Source organism: Arvicanthis niloticus, chromosome 9, assembly GCF_011762505.2.
Source record: "Arvicanthis niloticus isolate mArvNil1 chromosome 9, mArvNil1.pat.X, whole genome shotgun sequence".
In the NCBI taxonomy this organism is placed as follows: Eukaryota; Metazoa; Chordata; class Mammalia; order Rodentia; family Muridae; genus Arvicanthis; species Arvicanthis niloticus.
The window spans coordinates 66,909,412-66,929,873 of NC_047666.1; the positions used below are offsets into that span (position 1 = coordinate 66,909,412).

Genomic DNA, 20,462 nt, shown 5'->3' on the forward strand with positions numbered 1-20,462 from the left:
AGTGAGTATTTTGTTACCCCTTCTAAGAAGGACTGAAGCATCCACACTTTGGTCTTCTTTCTTTTTGAGCTTCATGTGGTCTATGAATTGTATCTTGGGTATTATGAGCTTTTGGGCTAATATCCACTTATCAGTGAGTGCATACTATGTCTATTCTTTTGTGATTGGGTTCCCTCACTCAGGATGATATTTTCTAATTTCACCCATTTGCCTAAGAATTTCATGAATTCATTGTTTTTAATAGCTGAACAGTATACCATTGTGTAAATGTACCACATTTTTCTGTATCCATTCCTCTGTTGAAGAACATCTGGATTCTTTCCAGATTCTGGCTATTATAAATAAGGCTGCTATTAACATTACCAATGCTACATACAATAGAAGGCTAATATCCACTAAACACAAAGAAGTCAAGAAGTTAGACCTCAGAGAACCAAATAACCCTATTTAAAAAATGAAGTACAGAGCTAAACAAAGAATTCTCAACTGAGGAATACCAAATAGCTGAGAAGCACCTAAAGAAATGTTCAATATCCTTTGTCATTAGGAAAACGCAAATCAAAACAACTCTTAGATTCCACTTCACACGAGTCAGAATGGCTAAGATCAAACCTCAGGTAAAAGTAGATTCTGGTAAGGATGTGAAGAAAGAGGAACACTCATCCATTGTTGGTGGGATTGCAAGCTGGTACAACTACTCTGGAAATCAGTTTGGTGGTTCCTGAGAAAACTGGACATAGTACTACCGGAGGACCCAGCTATACCACTCCTGGGCATACCCCCAGAAGATGCGCCAGCATGCAGCTTTGCCATTTCTGATATTGACTGCTTCCCTTATATCCTTGGTATTTGCAAAAGCAAGCTACAGGGACTGTCTGGGAATCAGCAGCAATTGGAGCCCTCTAGTGTTTAGTCATTGAGCAGATCTGTAAGACCAGGACTCTTAGCTCTCAGAGTTCTAACTCCAACTCTTTGGACCCTGAGCCCTTGGCAGAATCCTGTGTTACAACTCTCGGGCCCAGGTCTAAGACCTTTGTCCATGAAGACTTGGTAGCTCTCTCTTTTCCAGCAACCAGTACCTGCAAGTTTGCTTTTTTCTCTCTCTCCTTACAGCCCTTTATGCTTCTTCAACCTCAGCTCTGCACCCTTTGTCCTCTTTCTCCTTCTCCCTTCTCCCTCCTACCCTGACTGTTCACAAACTGGTCAACTGCTGCTTCTTCAGCTTCCCAGCAGCAGCTGCCTTGCTGTGTTCACAGAATGGCCTGCCTACACTCAGTGCTCCCTGCCTCTCCTCTTCTGTGTCCTGTCCTATCACCTCTGCTCTCTGCTACTACTGCTGCTAATTCTCTAGTGTTTCCAGATTAGCCTGAACTTCTTAGAGAAGGCATGAAAAGACCATTCCAGAGAAGCTTTTTTCTTTTTCTTTCTTTTCTTTCTTTCTTTCTTTCTTTCTTTCTTTCTTTCTTTCTTTCTTTCTTTCTTCTTTCTTTCTTTTTTCTTTCTTTCTTTTTTCTTTCTTTCTTTTTTCTTTTTTTCTTTTCTTTCTTTCTTTTTTCTTTCTTTCTTTTCTTTCTTTCTCTCTTTCTTTTTCTCTCCTCCTCCTCCTTCTCTTCCTCCTCCTCCTTCTCCTCCTCCTCCTCCTCCTCCTCCTCCTCCTCCTCCTCCTCCTCCTCCTCCTCCTCCTCCTCTTGGACAGATATTTCAATACCAAGGAGACACAACTGGAGGGCATCTGGCAGACTTGGTGAGGCAGAGCAACCTTCCTGATTAGCTTGAGAAAAGGCATTTGGACCAGTCCTGGCCATTGGTTTCTGGCCAGTCACAGCAATTTGGATCAATCACAGCCTTGAATCTTGTACCAATCACAGGCTTTGAAGCTTATATTTTGAACCAATCACAGGCTGGACTCAGCATGAGTCATAAAAGAGTTTTTCCTAGACCACTGGGGATGTCTTCCCCTGCTACCCTAGGTGAAAATGGTTGCTGTGACATACATGGATAGGAAGATACATGAATGAGGAAAAGGTGGGATGATCAATGGCAGTGTTGGAAAAACATTCTTTCCTTTTCATATTTTCAACAAGAAAAATGACTCCAAGGTCACACACCACTGCAAAGAATCCCGCCAACAGTCACAAAGTCCCTCCTTCCACCTATCCCTCTGGGCTCTCCATACCCCAGCTAGATCTACTACTCCAGCAGCTCCAATCATACAGGCAACAACAGCTAGATCCAGAAGAAAACTCGAGATTCTATGGAATCAGTGCAAGTCCACAGAGGCAACAAGAAGCAATGGAAATATTAACAGAATTTCTTTGGTGCAATTCTCTCTATGAAGTCACCACAAGCAAAGATCAGTGAAGAAAGCAAGGCAAACCAATGCAAGAGCATCTTCAGCGAAGTCTAGCATCAGCAAAGGCAGAAAAAGACCAGAAAGTGCTGCAAGACAAACCAATGCAAGAGCATTGTCCACTGTCTGTTGAGTTCTACTCATACTCTTTCCAAACAAAACCTGTCCTCTCAAGTGTCCAGCAAAACATCCCATGCCTTTTCACCAGAGAGCTTCCAGGAAAACAACACATGTCTGTTTCAGCCAAACATCCCCCCCATAATACAGCTTCCAGAAAAACATCCCATGACACAACTAAGTCTGCAACAAAACCAGAAATTCTCACTTCAGACCTGTCCACACCTGCACTCAACTCTCCTCTCCAGACTGGCTCCCTTCCTCCTATCTGCTTCCTCAGCCCTCCTGACCCTTAGGCTGCTTTCTCTAGTCCTGTGTGTAGGAAGCAGAAAGCAGCCACGGCTCTGAATGGAAACAACAGCTGCAAAGAAATTCAGACTTGTAGTTCCTAAGGTAACAGAAATGTGAAGATGTCAAACAAAAACGTTGTCGCTCTTCTTATGTACCTCAGAGAATCTCTGAAGGAGTATGGAGAGCTGGAGAGAAAACTCGGTCTTTAAAAGCTAGGCTCACAACCAAAATGTTAAGAGTTCCCTTCTGGCGGGCCGGTGGCACATGCCTTTAATCCCAGCACTTGGGAGGCAGAGGCAGAGGGATTTCTGAGTTCGAGGCCAGCCTGGTCTTCAGAGTGAGTTCCAGGACAGCCAGGGCTATACAGAAAAACCCTGTCTCGAGAAACAACCAAACAAACAAACAAACAAAAACCAAAAAAAAAAACAAAAACAAAAACAAAAAAAAAACACAAAAAAAAACCAAAGAAACAAAAAAAAGAGTTCTCTTCCCAGCAGCCAACACTGTCTCTTCAAATACTTTTCTTGCTGTTGTTCTTTCCTTAATAGGAGGGGCATACCTAAAGAAAAAGAAAATTAAGATCTTTTACAAATAAAAATGAAAAAAAAAAAGAAATGACTATTTTTACTTTATTTGAAATTCAACTTTTAAGCCCAATCTGATTGTAAATAGTTTCCTTTAAAATTTTAAATTTATTTCAATTAATTGAATTTAAGTTCAGCTTGAAACCAAAAAACTTTCTGGGAGGAAAATACAAAGTACTCCATGTTTGTGTCTGGTCTGCACCATCCTTGCTCTGTGGGGGACAGGTCCTTGGTGTTCTTTACATCAGCTTTATGTTTTAGACCAGGGAAGGGCTACAAGAAATGTCCAACCAAGGGGAAGCATGCTTTCCATAGGTCACCTGGACCACCTTCTATATAGGACCACATACCCTACATACTATGTAGGACTCATATCACTGGCCACATCCTGCCCAGGACACATGTTTATCTTCTCCAGCATGTTGTACTTCACTTAGCAAAAACCTGGCTTCATCTGGCACATTTTGTATCTGGTACATTTCACCATCTGTTCCTTTTTCCCCTTCCTCCTTCCCTCTCGTCCTTCCCCCTTCTACTTCCCCTCCTTCTTTCTTTCCACCTCATGAGCCTCTCTTTGAGTCACTAGGACACAGGTGGTCTCAACACCTTTCATCTTTCCTTGGCTCTTGTGCTGAGTTGTCCCCACTACTCACTATTCCCTTAGGGATCTGACCAGACTCCTACAGCAGTCCCAAGGACCACATGGCATGGCTTGGGGAAGCCTTCCTGTCATGACAGTCACTGAGCTTGTCTGCTCAAAGGCCAAGTCATCATGTATCAGGGTTGATCTTTGGGTAGAAACATTTTACTGGGAGAGTTTGGCCTCTTGCCTGCTTTCCTGAGGTCAAAGTGATAAGAGACACCAACAGGAGCTGGCATCTCTGTTCTCCTGCTCTGGAAGCAGGAAGTAGAAAAGGCAGTGGTTCATGTTATCTCAGATGGCTCCACAGACCCTGGACAAATATTCCCATAGCCATTCTCCTAGGTTCCCTAGAGAGAGGTCACCCCCACTGTCACCATGAAGTAGCCAGATATCACTAACCCTATTCCTGCTTCACCATCGCCTTTTTAATTTTTTTTCTTTTTAATTAAACCAGAATGGGAGAAGGGCAGTAGACAGAGTCCCTGACAGGGGGCAGGGCCAGACCCCCTTTTTAAGTGGCTACGCCACAAGTGGAACCAGTGGCTGCAGCAGTCTTCAAATGAGGGTGCAGGGAAGGGGAAGTCCATGCTACAGGTAGCTAGGGAGAAAGTGCCAGTTTAGTGGCCATGTAAAGATAATGCTTTCTGTTTACTGTGAATTACACCAAGACACAACCCATAGGTGAGACACGTGGGGGCTGGGGGTTAATGCTCGGAGCCAGTGCTTCAGGGTCACAGATAGCAGTTTATCCAAGGCCAGCCTGGGATTCTCAGCCACGAGAAAGAAACTGTCTCAAAAGGAGAGTGGGGAATCTCACCCAAGAGAAAGAGTTCTAGAAAGAGGGTCAGTACAGCGGTACCTCCAAGCTCAAGAACTCTCCCCTGGAACCATGCAGACACTGACCAGTGGGGGAAGGTAACTTACAAATTCTGGGCTAGTGAGTGTGGATCTCCATGTGATAACTGGGGTAGGATGCAAACCTACAGAGTTTCTAAATTCAAGTCACAGCATCAAATGATGTGTCTATAAAAAGATAAATAGAGCGGGGTGGTTATGTTCTGTGGAGGTGTGGTGAGGTATAGGGGGAGAGGGTGTCTCAGCAGGCCCATGTCAAGGTGTCCCTTCCCCCTGAGGGACCAGCCACATGATGGTATAATATAGAATAGAGTTTATTCAAGGCATGGGGAGGGAAGTTAAGAGGGTAGTAGAGGCAGAGAAAGGAAGAGAGAGAGAAGTAGAGGAGTAGAGGCCGGCCATGACCATGTGGACAGAGAGGAGGGAAGGGAATGGGGAGAGAGGGGGAAGGGGAAAGAGCAAGAAGGCAAGAGACCAAGAGACCAAGAGATGAAGAGATCAAGAGAGGGAGGAGGAGGCAAGTAGCCCCTTTTATAGTGGGCCAGGCCTACCTGGTTATTGCCAACTAACTGTGGAGAGGAACATACCTGGTTATTGCCAGGTAACTGTGGAGGTGGAGTTTAGACAGAATGCTAACAGTTCATGTAGCCCTGGAGTTTGAAGTCTTCCTCAGTGTAGACAGCACGTGATCAACAAAACCTAACTGGTCATTCTTTCTTAAGGCTGAAGAATGTAATCTATGCACACAGACCTCACTGTGTAGCTGTCCCTGGGGGAAGCAAGCTTGTCTGTTGCTATGATTTGACAGTTATGAATTCTGTTACAATAACACTAGTCCTGTATCTAATCTTTCTGATATGTACTCCATGACAAATTGCTGGATCATTTGGTGGTTTTTATCATTGACTCATTCAGTCAGTCTGTCATTGGCTGCATATTTAGTAATCCATTTGTTTCTTTACTTCTTTAGTAATGGGCCCTACTGTCTCCCACAACAGCTCAACCATATCCCTGATGGTCTGGAGCAGACTTTATTACCTGTAACAAGTGTTTCCTTTGTAAGACCCAAAATAAGATCCTAATCTAGCCCTGCACCAGAGGCCCATTTATCTTCCTGTACATAACACTATACTCTGCATAGAGGACTGTTGCCTCCATTCAGGACCAATTAACAAATGCATTGAAAGTATTAAAAATTCTTGTCTAAGCTCCCAGGATAAGTAATTGGAAAATCTTGGACTTAAATCCATATAAAACAAGCACAGCAATGCAGACCCCAGACCATGATGGCTCCTTCTCCTGCCCAGACTGGCCTAATCCATTCTTGTCAAAGGCAGACATGGCTTTGACCGGACAGAAAACACTAAATGAGTCTATGGCTGAAATGGAAACATTAGTAAATATGATATCTGTTAAATCCAGGCATGCATAGGAAATAAAAAAAGTATTTGAGAGTCAAACAAATAGATAAAATTTTCAGTGGTACGGTGGATAAGATGTGGTATTGCTGCATCACTCTGTGACCACATAACTGACAGAAGAACATTTTAGGAGACCTCATTCTGGCCCACAGATTAGAGAACACAGTTCATCTTGATACAAGGAACTTAGAAGGAGCATTGCATTGACCTGTGGCAACAGGACTGTGTACCAACCACTATTCTTGACACTAACCAGGATGCAGAGAGCTGGGCTTGAGGCTGAAATATGAACCTCAGACCCCATCACACAAGAACATTATCCCCAAATCTCTTTTCTCTAAGTTTTCTCTGCTCCCTACTCTCTAAATGCTCTTATTTTTAATTCTTCTCTATTCTCTGCTCTCAGAAATCTCTTTATGACCACGTTTAAACTCTCTTTTCTCAGGATTTGTAATGGGTGTGGCTTAAAAATATAGAATACCTATAACAAAATGTCAGTTTAAATATAACAAAAAAGTCAGCAGTTTTGGGAACAAGCTAAAGAAACTTGTCCTAAGTGCTGCCATTTGGTTTCCAAAGTCCCAGGACCTAGGAAAGCTGAGGAGTTCCCAATATCCGAACAGCATCTGTTATTCATCTTTTTTTTTTTCCAGAACAAAATGACTGGAAAAAAATGACCGTTTCTAACCACAGCACCCATTAATCATCCTTTGCTCCCCCAAAACGTTATGACTGTTCCTAACTACAAAAGAACAAATGCATTTGACTAGTTGGATTGCACAACCTACATTCTTACTTGAGCTTGGGGTCGCCGTTCAGCTCCTGAGCGTGTTTTGCAGCCCAGATCTAGTAGTAGTGGCTTGATTACAATAAATTTTTGTCGTTTACAGTGATCTGGTATTGAGTTGTTTTGTATATAAGCAGATCCTATAATATTTTATACATTGGCCAGGAATTCAATCTCTCTACCCAGGTCCCAGATTTATAATCATCTGCATTTGGGGACTTCATTTTTGTAGTCCAAAACCTCCAGAAGTATGCCTGTCTTCTGTCTTTTGCTTGAATCTCTTTGGAATCCAAGAAAATAGAAACTGGTCTCAGTATTTCTCCTAGAGTAAGAGGAAGTCAGGAAACATTCTGCTTTTTCTCTGGTTCCCATTGGAAGAACACCTAGTTCTGGTTCTGGATCCCGTTTGTGAGACATCTTGTTCTCTTTCATCTCCTCTCCAAGTCTATTGGTTGTCCTTGGCATGCTAGTCTATCCATGTCTGGGACTTTGCATCTGTAGTTTCATTTAGCTGCTTGATTGTTGCTCTGTTTCATATTCAGAGAAACAAGCCAAATGTCATCTGCCAGCCGTTTATCCCTTGACTTAGTTTGAACTCATTTCAAGGATTTATAGAACAAAGCAGCTGAATTTAGACAACAAAAACTGATATTCTGGCACTGACCTTGGAGCACTGCTCTCTTGGCTAGAAGGCCAACACTGCTACTACATGGTTGTTTCTGATTGATCTTAAATGTATAATTTACTAGAATCCATATGTTTTGGTTATAGATTATTGGCTTCTAAGTTATTGGGTATGTTAAAATTCTGTAACATCTGTAACAAAACTTAAAACAAGTAATTCAAGTTTGAAGCCATTCTTGGCAACAACACATGGCATGAGTTGACCAAGGATTCAGGTCTCCAAAGATACTTTTAAATGTGATAAGATTTGTATATACTTCCTGTCCTGTCTTTTAAAAAAAAAATGGGTTTGTAAAGGATAGGATTTTAGACAATGCTCAATTAATGAAGTATTAAAGCTGCACCTCCATGCATTCATATAGAAGAACATCTTGCTGTCAGCCAAACATTGTAACACCAATGTAATCATTTGGTATTGATTTTGGAGACACCACATTGTTTACACTGTTAAAATTTGGTTTTGTTGTCTAAACATTCTGTAAACATTATGGTTGTGCTCTGTGTCTTCACTCTTAAAAGGGGGTGCTTAATGTTTGATATGGCAAAAACACCTAGTTGGGAGATTTTAAACTTCTTTTTTTTTAAGTTTTGGAATTTTACAGATAATTTAAAGCTGGATATTTTAAAAACAACTTTTAAAAATGTTTAAATTTGTAAGGTTATGTGACATTTTCTATCAGATATTTTATTATAACATCTTTATTTATATGTGCTCTTGATAAATAGGTCAATTAAAGATAAAAATTAGAGCCACAGCCAAATACTAGATACTAAAGGATTTCTCTTATAATACAATGAGAAAATGACCTTAAGCAAGCAGTCTGATGAGGAACTTAGAATAGTTTCTATATCCTCTGAGGGTAAAAGGACCCTTTTTAAAAGGATAGCTTAGAGTTGCCTACAAATCAGATATTTATTTGATGACTGGGGTTACCACAACATGAGAAACTAATGTTAAAGAATTACAGCATTAAAAGAAATTGAGAATCACTGCCTTAAATTTATGTCTCTCATCAGAGACCAGGGGTAAGAGAGGCACCCAAGAATCAATAGGGGTGTCGTTAGCTGGGACTCCCCAGCATAGGGAATATGGAACCAGAAAGGGATACCTCCTGTATCCAGACAGGAGTAGCAAGGCACTGGGACAGCCCTTCCCATTGATTAGCATTACCACAATCCAGGTGGAGGCTTTGGTTGCTGTGTCCATTATCTTCTTGGAGACCTTGGGGGTCATTGCAACGATCTGTCTGTCATAGTAAGTTTAAACATCATAAATACCATATTCAGTAGATCTCTGACATGTTTGAGGGCTTGTATCTATAAAGCACATCTGAGTTAAACAATCCTTGTCTGGATTTAATTATTTACTTTAGACTATGCCTTGAAAACATAAAAGAGGAAGCTATAAATAGAGTTTATTTCTGTGACTCATAATGGTAGTATTTAGCATGACTACAACTATAATTATGAACATCTTAAAAGATTTGATAATTTATATGGTGCCTTTGCTGGCCTTAGTGGGAGAGGGCTCACCTAGCCTCACAGAAACTTGATGTGCCTGGAAGGGGGGACCTCCATCAGCTCAGAGGAGAAAGGGATGCAGGAAGGATTGTGGACTGTGGGAGTGGGTGACCAGGAGGGGGGCAGTGAGCAGGCATGTAAAGTGAATAAGTAAAAAAACAAAATACTGTCTACAAAAATTGCAGGGATAGGGATGGAAAAGAGACTGAGGAAATGGCCAACCAATAACCAGCCCAACTTGAGACCTATCCCATGGGCAAGACCTATCCCTGACACTATTAATGATAGTTATGCTTACAGACAAAAGTCTAGCTTGGCTGCCCTCTGAGAGGCTTCACCCAGCAGCTGACTCAGAGAGATGCAGACACCCATAGCCAAACAGTGGATGGAGCTTGGGGACTCTTGATAAGAAAAGGCAGACAGGTTTGCTTTATTAACAGGCTTCATATTAAAATACAAACAGGCTTCAACTGTAATTTTTACTGTTTATTTAAAAGAACTTGCTTTGCAATGACTGCTCTCAGTAGTAGTTATGCCTGTCTCTGATAAATGATTAGATTTTAGAAAAAGGTTTAAAATCTATGCTAGTTCTTTTTTTAAAAAAATATTATTTATATTCTTTTATTTACATGAGTACACTGTAGCTGTCTGCAGACACACCAGAAGAGGACATCAGATCCCATTACTGATGGTTGTGAACCACCATGTGGTTGCTGGGAATTGAACTCAGGACCTAACTGCTGAGCCATCTCTCCAGCACTCTATGCCCTCTATGCTAGTTCTAAGGGCCTAAGAAAATGTTCTAAGATGTGTAACAGTCTGAGGGTGTGAAAGGTTAAGTAAGTTCTGATAGTCTAAAAAATGATTTTCTAAGATGTGTAGATGCAAGTTATGGAAATATAAGAAAGTGATTTAAGGTATATGAAAAATGGCAAATGTTTCAGATTTCTTTCCCCCACTATGCTACTGTTATACTAAGATGTCAAAAGTTCAAGATTTTAACATTGATCAAAGGAATTCTGATAAGCTGGTGGAGCACTGACTTACTCAGTTACAAACCGAGAAACTTGAATTTTCTTTGATTATCTTCTAGATATAACTTGAAGATGCTTTTCAACATGCTAAATCATCTCTGTCCAACTTTGCACTCTGACTGTTCTTAACCACAGTTCCTGTTACTCATCTTTTGCTCCCTGAAACATAATGACTGTTCCTAACTACAAAAGAACAAATGAATGTGATTGGTTGGACTGTAAAAAGGAAAGTTTTTATCCCTAAATTCTCATTAGTAGAAAAATACAACAGTAACTTGTCATGGATATTTGTGGTTCATAAGTTAATTGTTCTGTGATATTCTGGCTTGGGGGTCACAGTTCAGCTTCTGCATGTGTTCTGTAGACTTGATCAATCAGTAGTAGCTTGATTACAGCAAATCTTCATCATCTGTATTGACCTGACATTTGAGTTGTAATGGATCTAGGTGAACCCCGTAAAAATCTGCATATAGATCATCTTAATCTGCTACAACATACTTGTATGTAACTTGGATTCAACTATTATTATACAAATAGATTTACTACAACATATGGTATATATAAGTTGTATTCAATTCTTATAAAAATTAACATATGTTCTGAATGGAGTAAGTTTAATAAAGGTTCATAAATTCCTACATTAATAAATGTAAGTCCACTCTGGTTAACAGAAACTGACTTAGAGATGTATATGTACCCACTTATATCTTTGTTAACTTGTGTTCAAAACTGGGCTTCTTGAAATTTTTAGATCAGAAACAACATATGTGTGATAAATTATGTTTGCCTGATAAATAAGATTTATAAACTCTTAAGGTCTATTCAGGCTAGCAGGAATTGACTTGAAGATTAGGTAGAGATTTTTGTTTGTTTGTTTGTTTTGTCTTTGCTAAACTTGTTAAGCTTTAGCTATTTGGATACACTGAGTCATGCAAGAAACTTTGGTGCTCTGTAATGATATACTGTGAAAGTATCAGAAAAGCAAGGTTGCCAGTCCCTATGAGTATAGTTATGGTTTAATATAGTTTGGCACTGCATTTATGGCTTGTTTTGATACCAAATGATCTTCAATTAATCATCAATTCAAATTTTAAGGCTCAAACTTAACAGGGAAAAATCTATAAAACTACCAGAGTAGACTTACACTTATTAATGTAGGAATTTATGAACCTTTATTAAACTTACCCTATCCAGTAAACATATGTTGTTAATAAGTTCTATTTTTATAAACAAGAATTGAATTCAACTTATGTATGTTGTAGCAAACCTATTTTTATAACAACTTGCTACTAACTTGCTGTAACAGTTAAAGATAAATAAGACATGCACATTAATGTTCAGTTACTTTATAAATTATCTGTAGTGGGATATTTTCCCTCTGCATTTGCAATAAAGCTCTGTGATTGGGCAGTATGAAAGGTAGGAGGAGTGAGGAGTTGGGAGGAGAGAGAAAGAGAGGAAGGGGAGGAGAAGAAAGATAGCAACCATGGAGGAGGAAAAGCAGTCAAAAGCAGTCCTGGGTAACAATTTCTATCAAAAGGTTAGATATTGGGTAACAATTCTAATTGTGTGGGCATCTTGTTAATTGAACATTTCCAAATATATAAATCCATTGGACAATCTTTAGCATTAAGAGTCTCATTTATACCTGGTACCATGAGGATGGCAGGTGTTTCCTGGGGCTCAGCGAAGCTTTGTGGTGACAGTGTGGTAGATTGGCAGAGCCAGATACCACTCTGGTTTCTCATGGGTCTAGTTGTGGCATGCTTGGCCTTTGGCCACTTTTAGCTGTGGCATGCATGGCTTTTGACCACTTCTAGTCCCAAACATGGTGGCAAGAGCTAAGCAAAGCCGCCCGCCGATTAGATAGATGGCCTCTGGCAGATTTCTAAATATCTCCCCTTACAATGATCAAATGTGCTCACAGCTATGCCTGTAGTCGTGTGAAGTTCAAATTGCAATTCATTTACAAAGACATGCTTTAGCCTTCTGTATGTGTTTTCAGGTTAAGACTGAAGCAAGTAACTAAAAACTAATAAAGTTTGTTTACAATCAAGTGTACTTCTCAAACTCCTCAAAAAGATCTGCTGAATATGGTATTTAAAGTGTTTAATGAAAAGGCTTCCCTGATAAACAAAATGCTAGCTTCTGGTAGCAGCAATTGAGGCTATCTCTGAAGACTATGAATCCATCTGGATTGTAGCAACACTGATCATTGGCCCGAGGACTGCATCAGGCCTCACATGTGTTCAGGGTCCCAAGCACACTAAGGAACCTGTTGGGTTGACTGCCCTATTCTGCCTCAACAAGATAGGTTGGTTTTCTCAAGTTCCTCACTGACAGCAAAGTCTCTCAGCTCTTCTGCATCTGGTGACCAAAGGCTGATGATGCTCTGTGTGAGCAGAACTTAATGCTGTTCTGTATGACAGCTGAAGACTGATGACCTCTGCCACCAACAAAGTCTTCAAGGTCACATGGAGGAGCCTGCGCTGGCTGTCTAGGTAGTTCTGTCGTTGTAATTGATCAGAGGTCATTTGGATTATACTTTCTGCTCAAATTTATTCTTCAGACTTATTATTCAGATTCCTGATGTGATGATGGTCAGAGGTGGCTTTATCAGTTAGCAGCAATGAGTTGATTTCAGCCAACTCCTTCACCCCTGGTCAGTCCACTTCACATGTGAAAATAAAGCCCTGCTTTTTCTACACTACTAAGTCTCCTGCTGAAAAGGCAGACTCACAGGCTTCACTCTAATACGGACAAACTCATAAAAATAGGTTTCAATGTAAAAACAGACTCAGGCTATCAGGCTACCAACGCTGACAGTTTACCATCTTCATTCCTCCACTTAAAATATCTTGCTGTTTTAACGACTGCTCTCAGTAATCAACCACCTATGTCTCATAATAAATGATTGGATTTTTAAATGCCTTAAAATGCATTATAGTTGTGAGGGTCTAAGAAAGGGATGTAAAGTATGTGAGGTCTAATGAAGTGACTTGAGGTACGCAAATTCAAACTGTAGAGGTCTGAGGATGTGACTTGAGGTATGTGAAATAAAGTCTTAAAGGCAATACATGATGTTAAGATTCCAAAGGTTCAGAGTTTAAACATTTTAATGGAGTTCTAGTAAGCTATTAATATAGCCTTGGTAATGCACTGGCTCCAATTATCATAGTCACAGAATCAAGATTTTAAAATTTCTATTGGGTGTTTTCTAATCAGAAATGGATGGATACATAGACAGATAGATGGATAGATAGATAGATAGATAGATAGATAGATAGATAGAGAAATAGTCGATAAGAACTTATAGAAAGATACAGATAGGTATAGATGATAGAGATAGATATTTATAGAGAGAATATATTTTAGATAATTGATAGAAACAAACAAAGATATATTGGGAAGATAAATATACATATTTATTTATGCTTTTAACCTTGAACTATCCTTTTGGGTCCCTCAAGCTTCTACCATGGCTCTAAGGTGTGAGTCTATTCCAACTATTTACAGACAGTAGTTAGCTACTTTTTCTACTGTGAGAATTTCAGTGCAGATTACAGTGATCCTGCTAATATATCTAAAACTTTATCTTTTTTTTTTTGTAAATGTAAAAACCATCATGTAAGCTTCAGAGAGTCTGGATTTGAATCCATTGTCACAAATCAAAATGGACTTTAAATAAGGACTCCTGTCGATCAACAGCTTAAGATTTTCCTCTCATTCCGTATCCCTGAGTGTGGGCTATTTCCTTCCCCTGGTATTAGGACTCCTTCTATACACACACCCAACTACCAGAACCACAGGCCTGAAGTTTCAAGTGTAGAACTGAAATAAAAATTTCCCTCTAAGCTCCTTAACTTTACCTTCTGTCCCTACTGTATATCCATCCCAGCAGATTTGCAATCAGCTGACCCACACAATCAAGAAATCAACTGGGGCCAGCAAACTTCTCTAAAACAGCTTTTAAAAATCCAGCACCAGGTGATCTTGCAGAGCCAATAGTCCCTGGACCTGAAAAGCTGATGCAATTCAGTCCAGGCAAGTAGAAGAAACATTTAAATACATTCATGAGCTGGGAAAACCTTACAAATGCCAGGGGCCAACGCTTTTGTAGAACTCTCATTTTTGGTCTCTCTTGGGCCCCTGGCTCTTAAATATCCTTGGCAGACTGGTTTCCATATTCCACATAATAATTGCCACTCACTGTTTCTTCACGTTTTTTCAGGAAATAATTGGCAAAATGACACAAACATGCTTCTGATGGATTTTCCTCAGGTTTTCAGCATTACCCACCAGCTTGAGCCCCTGCTTTGGACCAGTATTCCAGACTGCTCCAAAGCAGCCTGTGCTTGCTACCCAAGGGGGTCCTGTAGAACATGGGTGGTTTTCTTTGGACCTGACAGTCTTGCCTTTTGTTGATGATAAGAGATGACACACTCTCTTCTGTAACTGCTTCTCAGCTGAAATTAGGACATTCTTCTCAGGGCCCAGGAGAGTTAAATGTTGGCCAATGTTCAGGATTGGGGAAGGAAGTTAGTAATAACAGGGAGCATGTGCTAAAGCTTCTAGTTAACATCAGTTATGCCAGTCTTTATAATACTTTGTTTCAAAGAGATTTTAATACATAATGGCCTCAGAAGTAAGAATGCCTGACTCAGAAATTTTCCATCTTGCTCCTTAATCCATGGTCTCTTTTCTTGTTTGCCTTTCTATAACAGTCTTATGTACTTACAATCTGACATTTCAACCTTTACTAGCTTGTATCAACCATTGGACTGAGATAGGAGACAACTTGTAGATTGCTGTCTGTAAGCAGGTGAGGGCAGGTGAAAAAATAAGGCTAGAACCTGTGATTGGGCAGTGGAAAAAGAAGGCGGGCTGAGAGTTTTAGAGACAGGACACAGACAGAGAGACAGAGGAGACAGGATGAGGAGACAAGAAGAAGAAAGAGGACAAACCAGATCCAAATGGCTTGAAATAGCCACAGGTAGCTGTTGGGAGCCGCAGTGAGTATGTCAACATTCGCCATTCCAAGATGGCACGGACATCCTGTTCTCCCACTAGTAAACAACTGACTGCACAGGTGCAAAGGCAAGAAAGCGAGCCAAAAGTCACTGCCCATCCCGGGGCATATTATGGGTAATGAGGAACAGCCAATCAGAAGTGAACACGTCACTCTAGGGTGTATTTAAGCTGTGCCTCTTCCTGTCTTTTCGTCTTTCCGCTTCTGCTTATACAAGGAGTAAAGCCTCGTTGTAGTAACCACCCGAATATTGCCTCCGTGTCTCTCTTCCATGGGCGAAAGGGGACACGGGAGGCGTGCGGAACATCTGGTGCCGAAACCCGGGAATTTCAAGGCGCCGCGGAAGACCACCCAAGTTTTGGGGAGGGTTAAAAGACTACAGGATTGAGGTACACCTCTGGAAGGTATGCCTGGGGTAGAAGCCTACATTGCGGGTGGATATTCACCCATTGCCGCCGCAGCAATAGCTAGCCTCTTGTTTGCGTTGCTTTCAGCTATTAGGGCAAGTCAAGAGGTTTCAAGACTGGTCCGCTCCAGGCTATCAGAACCAGAGTGTGTTAGCCGGCATCAGGCCAAAGGGCCTGGAAAAGAGAAGCAGGCAAGAAAGCCTGGGCAACAGAAGCAGGCCAAGGAGCCTGGCCATAGGAAAGAGTACTCAAAAGGAACAAGGGCTACTGCAGAGCTCGTTAAGCTTAGGGACCCTTCACCGGTGGGTGGAGAGAGAGTGGAGGTCAAAAGGACCCCCCTCCCGTACTTCATTAAGGAGCCTGACTCCATAGAACTGGGCAGCTCCGAGGAGGAGAGCATAGAGGAGGAAGTAGCCGCTTGTGCAAAGGATAGCCATTCTGAGATAAGACTAAGGAAGATCTTAAGTCACTCAGTCCCGGTGCCAGCAGCTCGCTAGGGCTCGAGGGTCCCCTGCCGTGCTTCTCGGCTCGGGCTGTGGGAACAGAGATGCTGCGACGGGGCCCGGGTCAGACCGCTTGCAGGGGAGTCTGCACTCTGCTATCTGCAGCGGCTTGCAGCCTGGCAGAGCAAGAGCAAGGGAGCGTGGTGTGAATGACAGCCAGAGGAGGGAGACAGTCTGCTCTGGGAAGCGGCTTCCTGACGGCAGGCACACAGGGAGTGCCCCGTGAGCTTAGAGCAAGCAATGCCGGTGATAGAACAGATGATCTTTGTAAATGCCACAGCTGAATGCCGTGCAGCCATTGTCCCTCGTAAGAACAAGAGGCTACAAGATTGGCTGAGGGCCTGTTGTGGCCCGGGAAGGGGGGCTGTTTGTGCTTATTCCACAGGTGAAGAAAATTCAATTTGGGTCCCTACGCGGCTGGTTTAGATCGTGAAGAAGGAAGCCAGATTGCAAGATGACTACCCTGTTTCCCCTGGCGATTTTACTTCTTGAATTTCTTCTGCCTTTACTTTCTTTCTAAAAGGGTGGGGGTAGGCCTGTTTGATGCAGCCCTATGTTGTGGATTGGTGTTCATGATGGTTGGTTTGTAAGCTCAGAGCCCAGCAAAAATGTGACAAGGCCGCTATCGCCCAAGCACTCGCAGCCTTGGAACAAGCATCCTCCCCTGAAATTTGACTATCTAGGCTAAGAAAGTAGCCGATGATTGAGACCCTCAGTCGATGCACCCCAAGGGTTCAGCCCATTGCACTGGGTCGATGAGAGGTCTAAGTCCAGCCAGCCCTTGCCTGAATAGCTGTGGTACCTGAATAGTAGGTTGACAGCCCTTGTACTCCTGGGAACTATATTCCATTGCACAGGGACAGGTGTCAATTCCTCTTTACATCCCCTTAGCCCTTGCACCCAGAGGACTTGTTTCCATTGCACCTGGTAGGGTAAGGGAGAATCTTCGGGATGTAAGCTCTTGATCCCTTATTCCCCCAAGATGGAGTTTGCTTGATAGGGCTTGAGTTCGAATGTTGATTGGTGCTGCACTTGATAGGCAAAAGGCTGTTCCATATTAATAATTTAAACAGGGGGAGATGTTGGGAGCCGCAGTGAGTATGTCAACATTCGCCATTCCAAGATGGCATGGACATCCTGTCCTCCCACTAGTAAACAACTGACTGCACAGGTGCAAAGGCAAGAAAGCGAGCCAAAAGTCACTGCCCATCCCGGGGCATATTATGGGTAATGAGTGAACAGCCAATCAGAAGTGAACACGTCACTCTAGGGTGTATTTAAGCTGTGCCTCTTCCTGTCTTTTCGTCTTTCCACTTCTGCTTATACAAGGAGTAAAGCCTCGTTGTAGTAACCACCCGAATATTGCCTCCGTGTCACTCTTCCACGGGCTAAAGGGAACACGGGAGGCGCACGGAACAGGTAGCTATGAATATCATAGAAGACCAATAGAATGATATAAGGTAATTCGTCCAATCTCAGTGGGTAAAGTGCAAGTGTCACACCATTACATTGTGGCTATACCTGGACTTTGCTGTCTATTACCATTGCCAACCCTTCGGGGAACTAGAACACAATATACTTTCCCACTACACTGCATATATTGCTCTTTACAACACGCACTGTATGCTTGTTCCTCTCTTATCTGTTGTACTTAGTTCTTTGGTGCACTCTAGCACTCACTGACATAAATGTTGTAACTTTCCAGTTTACATGCTGTAAACCATAATGCAAGAATATCTCTCAAAGGGATCTGTTTCTGCACTCTTTGTGGAGTGCCCACTGAGGATGGAGCTGCTGCTCCTAGGACAGACCCCTGGACAGGTCATGGTTCTGTAGCTGTGTGTTTCCCTTCATCTGTATATCAGCAGTGCCCTGGTTCTTCTAACCAATATCATAATTACTGATGATTGTGAGAGTGGCCAAATATAGAGATTCTGTGAGTAAAAATCTTCCAACATTAAAATAAATAGGCTGAGTGTGGTGGCTTGCATTTTTAATGCTAGCACTTACAAGCAGAGGCAAGCTGTTCTCCAAGAACTTGAGTCCATCCTGATCTACAAAGTGAGACTGAGGCTAGCCAGAGCTACAGGTGAGACCCTGTTTCAAAATAAATAGTTTCTCCAATTAATAACAGCATCTTCCATCAAAGCAATATTCTTCCTAAAGAATCAGTGATAATAAGTAAGGAACATTTTGCAATTATCAAGCATTTAGTAGTTTCATTTATTGAGTTTAAAGTCCACTTAATTTCATGTCACAATCTCTTACCTTGTGATTCTGTTTCTCCAACAGACAGAAATCTATGTGCTGACTGGTGATGTGTTCAGGACTGAGAAGGAGTCACATGAGACATGTAGGAGTGACCTGAACACTTGAATCACCTGTCTGGGCTGAGCTTGTAAAGTGCTTACTAGAAAGCTCAGACAGTATATATGGCTCCTTCTCCCTCTACACTGTTTTGTTTCAAATCTCCTCCTGGGCTCAGTTGAGTCTCAGCTCTTCCTCTCAGCTCATAGATGAGTGCTGCAAAGATTGAAGAGGCTTCTACAGGCATACTGAAGACAGACCTCACTGCTGCAGACTGCCTTCAGGAGGGAGAAATGGGTATGTATTTTAATGCAATTTGAATCAAGCTAAAGGAATAGAGGGAAGTTTCAACAGAGACCCTCAGAAGAGCTGAGAATCCTGCCTGTTAACCTGTCATAGTGAGTCTCTGTACGAGTGGAGATGCTTGGAGGCATCTGTTATATTAGTTACTCCATCAGAGTATTCAACACTCAAATATTTCTGGACAAGATAAATGAGTCATGAATTAACTACAAAAGCCTGAGACATAGGATTTGTTTTGTTTGGTCTTGATTTTTGGGTTTTGTTGTATATTTGTTTTTATTTGTGTCTTTAGCCTGTTTTTTGTGTGTGTGTGTATGTATGTGTGTGCGTCTATGTGTGTGCATGTGTGTGCATGTGTGTGTGTGCTTGTGTGTGCATGCATGCGTGTGCGTGTGTGTGTGTGTGTGTGTGTGTGTGTGTGTGTGTGTGTTTCCCTGGCTAGGACACTCTGATGAATAGGAGGATGTTGCTGCAGTGCATGCACCTTATGTCCCAAAGTGAAGGAGACTCTAATTTTTCAATGATCCCAGCTCTGAGGTTCCCTGTGGTGCCAGAGCTTTGCAGATCTGCTTCAAATAGAAGGGAGAAGGTGTACTGCAGGCCAAGGTTGAATCCCCAACCACCAAATCTTCTGCCATGCATGGTTTGTGCTAAATTATGGAAATGAACAATCCTGTGGAATTTCTGTATTTAGAAAGAAACCCCTCTTCTGTATTTGGAAGCTGTCTGTTTTGTTCTTTTATCTTTTTTATTTCTTTCTACCCTCTTCTATTACATTAATTTTTTTCTTGTTTCTTTTACTGAAAAAAAAAATGTTTTCCTGGAAAACAGCATTCATACTCACCAAAAAAGCAAGACCAAAAAGAATGTAGATGCTTTTCAACTGAACCAAATTTTCCCATAGTTGAAACATTTTTATTTCCTGCATAGATATGTATACACAGCCCATAGTTCTGTGAGAGAAGTTATCCTGAGTTGACAATTTATCATACTGCTTTTTGTTTATGATATAACTTTTCCATAATAAACACTTGATGTTTAAATAAAAGAAGAAAGAGAAACAGGAGGAGTCAGTGTATAAAATGAAAACTATTTTGTGCATTGATATATTTTTTCTGCAATATTATGAACTCTTTGAAGACTTTTAGAGCCCCTGTAATAGACTGTTTAGAACTGTATATGTAGATATATCCATGTAGTCTCACTATCAAAACTTTCATCTCTTTTTATGATGCTTGACTGTGATTTCTTTTTCTTGTCCTTTGGTCCTGAACCCCCAGGGTCACACTAGAACAGTGTGAGCAGACATCCTTGCCTTGTTCTGGGTCACTGGGTAAAGCATTCATGCTGCGTCAATTTTTGTATTGGGGTATCGTAGGTACCTGTCTTAATTAGAGATTCTATTGCTTGGAGGAAACACCATGACCAAAGTACTTTTGGAAGGAGAGTGTTTATTACAGCAGTGTTCATCACTGAAGGAACTCAGGCAGGAGTTCACCGAGGGCAGGAACCTGGAGTCAGGAGCTGATGCTGAGGCTGTTGTGGGCGCTGCTTACTAACTTGCTCCTAGCAGTTTGTTCATGCTGCTTCTTCCAGAAGACAGGATGACCACCCCAGGGATGATGT

The 20,462-nt window shown here is 41.6% G+C and overlaps 2 protein-coding genes across 3 annotated transcripts in view; both read left to right on the top strand.

Moving 5' to 3' along the window:
- The window catches only part of LOC117714819 (killer cell lectin-like receptor subfamily B member 1F), a 525,987-nt gene that overhangs the window by 151,562 nt on the left and 353,963 nt on the right, over positions 1 to 20,462 (top strand). The window lies entirely within an intron of this gene.
- The window catches only part of LOC117714807 (C-type lectin domain family 2 member E-like), a 145,796-nt gene continuing 143,984 nt past the window's right edge, over positions 18,651 to 20,462 (top strand). The window contains exon 1 of the mRNA XM_076940636.1: positions 18,651 to 18,830. Coding sequence (XP_076796751.1) covers positions 18,743 to 18,830 — 88 coding nt within the window. The 5' untranslated portion in view covers positions 18,651 to 18,742. The remainder of the gene's footprint in view (positions 18,831 to 20,462) is intronic.